General features: G+C 36.3%; 2 protein-coding genes across 2 annotated transcripts; both read left to right on the forward strand.

Annotated features, from left to right (window-relative positions):
- Positions 1-2,525: 2,525 nt before the first annotated feature.
- Positions 2,526-3,985, forward strand: LOC114749863 (UDP-glycosyltransferase 89A2-like). Its single transcript, XM_028938403.1, has one exon. The coding sequence runs from the start codon at positions 2,537-2,539 to the stop codon at positions 3,944-3,946; it is 1,410 nt and encodes a 469-aa protein (XP_028794236.1). The 5' UTR covers positions 2,526-2,536; the 3' UTR covers positions 3,947-3,985.
- Positions 3,986-5,170: 1,185 nt separating this feature from the next.
- Positions 5,171-6,967, forward strand: LOC114749860 (UDP-glycosyltransferase 89A2-like). The gene has a single exon (XM_028938402.1). The coding sequence runs from the start codon at positions 5,446-5,448 to the stop codon at positions 6,850-6,852; it is 1,407 nt and encodes a 468-aa protein (XP_028794235.1). The 5' UTR covers positions 5,171-5,445; the 3' UTR covers positions 6,853-6,967.
- Positions 6,968-7,487: the final 520 nt, after the last annotated feature.

The raw sequence follows: 7,487 nt of genomic DNA on the forward strand, positions 1-7,487 counted from the left end.
ATTATCTTGGAAAAAATTGAGTAAATATGAGAGACAAAGTGGATTGGGGTCTTATATTTAGGATCAAAATAAAAGTCAAAGGAAATCTTATATTAAGACCGGAGGTAGTATAATCAAGAAGGTGCATTTGTCAGCAGAAGGGGTAGCTAAAGTATAAAGATTTCTGTTATTATTGTTATAGGCTTATAGCCTTTTTTTAGAAGCGAAACGAAAAAACTCCATGTCACATGTAACAGTATGTATGAATAAAAAAAGTCACTTACACTTGTATATATACAAAAAAGGAAAAACAACTCACATCAAACTCCTTATATTCATTTTATCAAATTCTCCACATACGTTAAATAGGAAAATAGGAAGAATCCCAATTAAATCTAATTAAAATATCAAAATCCAAATTCAGCCTACACTTTTAACAAATTCCTCATCAGAACATGAGGTCTCATTGAAATTTTTTTTAATATTGTTAAATGAATAATTAAAAAAAACTTAATTTTCTTACCCCTCCCAAATAGTTCTTCTTCTCTTATGATTATTTTTTAGGACTAAAAAACACATAAATAATTTTATAATATTTAAAGTTTGTATATATAGACAAAATCTTCAAAAATATTTTAATCGAATATTTCGAATTACAAGATAAGTACCCTTTAAATAAATATTTTGTATTTTTAGGATTTTAAAATAGGTTTAAAGTATATTCAATACCCTGAAATATTTTCTTAGGTACATCCAATATTTTAAAGTATTTTGTAATTCATGCAACACTATATAAGTATTTTCTAGGTACGTCTAGTATTTTGAAGTTTTTTGTTGTTGTTTTCATGATGAATGTACTAAAAAAATATTTTAATATGCTAAACGCATCTAAAAAAATACTTTAAGATTTTCAATGCACCAAAAAATATTTCAATATTCTTAAAACGTTATAATCATCTTCTTTAATATCTTTCTTTATATTACCTGTTTGATTATAATTGAAGGAGTATCAATATAGATGATTTAGAAAATATTGATAATTATGAGAAATAAGTTTTCCATTTAGTACAAAAATCAATTTAGCAACTACCAACAGGCGGTTGAGTTTGGCGGAAGAGGCTAGTTCTTCACAACATGGCTAACTAATGTTCGAATCCCTGTTAGGAGAAGTACTCACATTTAGTACATGACAGTGCCTCAATTAAGATTACCTCCAATAAGAGGATACTTATGTTTTAGCAAAAAAAATCAATTTAATAATTAAATCATATGTTAAGGACAGGAGGAATATACTCAGAGGAAGAAATTAAAATTATGCATGAAATTTTACCTAATAATTAAATCCTATGTTAAGAACAAGAAGAATATACTCATAGAGGAAGAAATTAAAATTATGCATGAAATGTTACCCAACTCTGATTCTTCTTATAAGTTTCAAATAACTAATTTATGAATAATAACTAATCAATAAAATTAGTTAAAATAATAAATAAATTAAAAATATATTTATATTTTTTAATCATATTCTTATAATAAATAAGAAAAAAGATAAAAAAAAATGATGAGAAGGAAATAATTAAAGTTAGGAGTTAGTTTTCCAAAGTATCCCAATAGTCATTAAATGCTCTGGTCCATCGGGAGTTGGACTTCTAGTTTCTCAAGGTAGCTTTTGTGGTTCGTAATTATTTTGGTGACGCGAAGCTCTAACCATCACCCATATTATTTCGGGCAATTTTTTTTCCATTTTTTGATAAATTATTCTGTAGAGTCTTATAATTTTATCTGAATTTTAATTAGGTTCTTACACTTTCAGATCGTCTTATGTGTGATTAAAAAAAACTAATAAAAATAAAAATCAATAAAAATAATTAAAAATAAATAAAATTATAAATACTTATGTATTAATCTTCATAATTACTTATTATTCAACAGTATTGGGGTCCAATAATTAGGTGCATCCATTTTCATGACCGACGTCTAAAAGAATCCGCCCATGACCTTCCCTTCGCTTCCCTTCAATTCAAATGCTTTCGCTTACACGCTTTTGATTATTTTGTCTAAAAAAAAATTTACATTTTTTAATTTAAGAGATTATGTTCAATCTCGCTTTTTAATGACATTCGTTATTATGTTGAGAGTTAAATCAAACTAATATTTTATTACTGACCAAACCAAAAATCAAAAGATTACACTGAAAAAGAATACTTTTTAAATTTAGTTAAATATAATATAAATACAGGGTATAATAAATTTTAGAATAGTTAACTGTAATATATGGATTACATAAATTTGCCCCAACAAATATATGGGTTATAAGTGCACGAAACAAGTGATATATGCTCAAAAAACAATTTAATAATAATTAGGTTTTAGAATAATTTTTAGTAATAAATTATAGAGAAGTAGTTGCAAATTTTAATTGCAATTAATTGTTTTGGGACCTAAAGATTCACTATCACACGTTATCACACCATCACTCAGTTTTTCTTCGTGGTCTTCTTTCTTTCTGCGCTTGAGGCTTCCCTGTTTCTCTATTTGGTCTGCGTGCCAAGCAGCCATGGCCAAGCCTCACATCCTGGTTTTTCCATACCCTGCCCAAGGTCATCTTCTTCCTCTTCTCGACTTCACCCACCAGCTAGCTCTCAGAGCCTTCCCTATCACCATCATCGTCACCCCCAAGAACCTCCCTACCCTCCACCCTCTTCTCTCCACCCACCCCACCACCATTCAGACCCTTCTTCTTCCTTTCCCTTCTCACCCCACTCTCCCTCGCGGCGTCGAAAACGTCCAAGATCTCGGCCAACTGGGAAACTCACCCGTCGTCGCTGCTCTCTCCAAGCTTCAAGACCCGATCATCCAGTGGTTCAAGTCCCACCCTTCACCACCTGTGGCCATCATCTCCGACTTCTTCCTCGGCTGGACCCTCAGGATTTCCCGCCATCTGGGAATTCCGAGGATTGCTTTCTACTCTTCTGGTGCGCTCTTGACCTCCATTACTAACATCTGTTGGAAGAATATCGAAGACATTAGAGATCGGAGGGTGGTGGAGTTCTCTGATATCCCCGGGGCACCGTTGTTTAAGCATGAACATCTTCCTGCCATGTTTCTGAAATACAAGGAATCGGAACCTGATTGGGAGATCGTAAAGGAGGGTTACTTATCAAATATGGCGAGTTGGGGTTGCGTCTTCAATAGCTTCCATGATCTCGAAGGCCCGTATTTGGATTATTTAAGGAAGACGCTGGGGCACCGACGGGTTTTCGCAGTGGGGCCGTTGAGCTTGCTCGGACCTGACAATGGCGCAGGTCGGGGCAACCCGAATAATGAGGCCAACTCTGATGTACTCAACTGGCTCAATGGCTGCCCTGATGGTTCTGTGTTGTACGTGTGCTTCGGGAGTCAGAAGTTGCTCAAGAGAGAACAAATGGAGGCTCTGGCATCCGGGTTGGAAAGATCGGAGGCCCGATTTATATGGGTCGTGAAACCCGGAACGACCCAACAAATGGAGGAAGGACACGGCGTGGTGCCAGACGGGTTCGAGGATCGAGTAAAGGGCCGGGGCTTCGTGATAAAAGGTTGGGCGCCCCAGGTGGCAATACTGAGTCACAGAGCGGTTGCCGGGTTTCTGAGTCATTGTGGATGGAACTCGGTATTGGAGGCAATAGTGGCAGGAGTTATGATTCTGGGGTGGCCTATGGATGCCGACCAGTTCGTGAATGCAAAGCTATTGGTGGAGGATAAGGGCGTTGCAGTGAGAGTATGTGAGGGAGCGGACTCGGTGCCCGACCCGGATAACTTGGGTCAGGTTATAAGGATGTCAATAGGTGTGGATAGGCCGGAAAAGGAAAGAGCAAAGCAACTCCGACGTGAAGCCCAAAAATGTGTGAGCAGCGAAGGAAGGTCGTCGAAAGAATTTGATGACCTTGTGGAATCACTGACTCAATTAGATGTCACTCGAATCAAGTAGGCTCGAAATTTGATTAATATAGGAAAAAATAATAAAAATATGTTTTGAAAGAAACGACGTTGAATATTTCTATTATTAATGAATAATATAATTTTGATTTTATAAATCCCTTTAATATTTTAGAATGAATTTACGTTGTTCTTTATGCTCACCGACACTGACCTGCGGGCATTATATCGTTTTTTTATGAAGAAAATTATCCCATGCAAATATTGTTGTTATTGTTAGTGTTTTTTTTTTTAAACTCATAAGTCGTATACATGTACACCGAAAAAGGTAATTTTCAAATGAAAATATAATTGAGAATTGATTATATAAATCATTGATACGCGTTGATCTAACTAAATTTTAAACAATTATATAAATGTTTGTTTGACATAACTTATATAAGTATTTATAAGGAAGTTTATAGGAGATAAAATTCTTCTTACTTATTTATCTTATATTTCATAAATTATACTCAAAAAATTACTTATAAAATATTTTAAACGGGTTGAAAAAAATATAGAATATGCCATTGCTCGCCAACGAGAAAAATGTTGACGTTGACTGGTTTACGCTTGACGGGGCTATATTAGTACAGAAACAAAAGCAAAAAAAGATGCGTGCCAATCTTATCTTCATGTGCGGCTGTCGTGTAGCCACGTTCAAAACTGACCAAACGTCGTCGTTTTAGGAGCATCTTCCTTCCGTCTTCCGATTTTACTGGCGATATGAATATCATGACACTTCAATCCGCCTTGTATTTTACTTTTTTTAAAAAAAATAGTTTTTATAATAATCATATTTGTTAATATTCTATCAAATAATAATTCTAATTAATTCAAATGTGAATAGTAAAATATTTTAAGAAGGACAATATACGTTTAATCTTTAATATAAGATCTCATTTGATTTTTATTTTAATAATAAATATAAGACATTTATCTATTTTGTCTCTTAAATTTATTTATTTTTTTAGAGTAGTCCTTCTAATAATAATAACTCTAATCCATAAACTTGATTAGTAAGGATGTTTTAAGAAAGACAATACATATTTATTATAAATAACTAACTTAACTTATTTTCTTAACCTAGTCAAATTACTCAATTAAGTCTTATATTTAATATCAGAGGTAATACTTATTTATTATAAATAACTATTTTAACAAATTTTTCAAATTCACTCAAATTAGCAAAATAATTGTCATATTAAGAATAAAATGCAAAGAAAGAAACTGAGGTATTAATTAATTTTTCCCAAATTCTCATTAGCCCTTAAATTGCTAGGAAAAGAATCGAGTGATTGGTCAAAGCCCAATCAAGACGGACAAAGAGCACCCCAGAATCAAAGCTTTATTGGATAGACATCGACTGATGAAAAATACAGCAAGTGAATAATTGAGTCTTTTACTCATCTTCCTTTTGGTCAACAGCCAAGCGTCTGCCTCCCGCTTTCACCTCTGCATCCTCCTCCGACTGCTCGGCCGAGATATCTCCGATCGTCAGCTTGGGCACCCATGTCGAAACCTCACGTACTCATATTCCCCTACCCAGCACAAGGCCACATCCTCGCCCTCCTCGATCTCAGCCACCAGCTTGCTCTTCGAGGTTTATCCATCACCCTCATCGTCACCCCTAAAAACCTCTCCCTCCTCCACCCTCTCCTTCGTCTTCACCCCGTCGCCGTTCACACTCTTATCCTTCCCTTCCCTTCACACCCCAAAATCCCTCCTGGCGTCGAAAACGTCAGGGAGCTTGGGAATGCCGGAAATTACTCCATGATCAACGCTCTCTCCAAGCTTCAAGACCCAATTATCCAGTGGTTCAGGTCCCACCCTTCACCGCCGGTGGCCATTATATCTGACTTCTTCCTCGGCTGGACTCTCAAACTTTCCGTTCATTTGGGAATTCCCAGAATTGCGTTTTACCCAGGGAGTGCTCTGTTGGCCTTAATTATCAACTTTTGCTGGCGAAACACGCAGGCTGTACGGGGTCAGAGAGTAATAGAGTTCTCGGATTTTCCCGGAGCGCCGTCGTTTAAGGAGGAGCATCTTCCTTCTATAGTTCGAAATTACAGGGAATCCGATCCTGATTCAGAGTTCGTCAAGGAGAGTTCTCTTGAGAATATCGTGAGCTGGGGTTGTATTTTCAACAGCTTCCGAGATCTTGAGGGTGAGTATTTGGAATATTTGAGAACAACATTGAAGCACCCTCGGGTCTTTGTGGTAGGTCCATTGAGCTTGATTGGACCCGACAGCGGCGGCGATCAAGCTAACCAGTACCCAGATGAACATTCCGATTTGTTCAACTGGCTCGACGGCTGCCCGGATGGGTCTGTGTTGTATGTGTGCTTCGGGAGTCAAAAGTTTCTGAAACGAGAACAAATGGCAGCCTTAGCAGCCGGGTTGGAACGATCCAATACCCGATTCATATGGGTGGTAAAATCCGGCACGCCACAACAAGTGGAAGAAGGGTACGGCGTTGTGCCAGAGGGGTTTGAGGATCGGGTCTCAGGGCGGGGCTTCGTGATAGGAAGTTGGGTGCCCCAAGTGGCTATACTGAATCACAGAGCCGTCGGCGGGTTTCTGAGTCACTGTGGGTGGAACTCGCTGTCGGAGGCCATAGTAGCCGGAGTCATGATTCTGGGGTGGCCTATGGAGGCTGACCAGTTCGTGAACGCCAAGCTGATGGTGGATGACAAGGGCGTGGCGGTAAGAGTGTGCGAAGGAGCGGACTCAGTACCCGACCCGGGGGAATTGGGTCGGATAGTAGCAAGATCCATGGGTGCAGATAGTGCTGAAAAAGAAAGGACAAAAGCAAAAGCACTGAGGGAGAAAGCTCACAGGAGCGTAAGTGAGGAGGGGAGGTCGGGGAAGGAGTTGGACCAGTTAGTGGAAGCATTAACTCAGCTCAATGCACGATAATGATTACCTACTCAATGCATTTGAAACATAAATGTGGTTCGGTTAGATTAGTATCTAGAAGTATTTTTGAAATTTGAAGTGTCCTAAAAATATTAAAATATTTTTGCATTCTCAAGTATTTTGTTTGCTTCATATTTTCAGTACTCATCTTTTGTTTTACTCCATCTCTTATTATAAGATCTTTTTAATTAAATTACGTGACTTAAAAAAACAGTTAAAATTAATTAAAAACAATTAATAAGTAGCAAATGTAGTTTTGTTTTTCAATATATCCCTATATATAAATGAATAAATATGAGAGAATAGTAATGAGATAAATGAAAAAAGAAAATGTATTAAATACATTAAATTAGGGGTGAAATAGGTAATACTATATTAAATATTCAGACAAACTCAAAGAGGATCTTATAAAAAGAGATAAAATTATTTAAAAAATTAAATCTTATAATAAATAACGGATAAAATATTGTTATTTGTTAATACCCATCTCTAACACTTTTTAATAATCATTTTGAATTCTTTCCAATAGTCATCTTAAATGCTTTGTAGAAGTACTAAAAAGCTGGGATAATGAACTTTTTGGGGGGCCCAACAATGAAGTTACAATCACTCTTAAGAAATATTTTAGAGCAAAA

Source organism: Neltuma alba, unplaced genomic scaffold, assembly GCF_004799145.2.
Source record: "Neltuma alba isolate B1F8T4 unplaced genomic scaffold, ASM479914v2 tig00006205_pilon, whole genome shotgun sequence".
NCBI lineage: Eukaryota > Viridiplantae > Streptophyta > Magnoliopsida > Fabales > Fabaceae > Neltuma > Neltuma alba.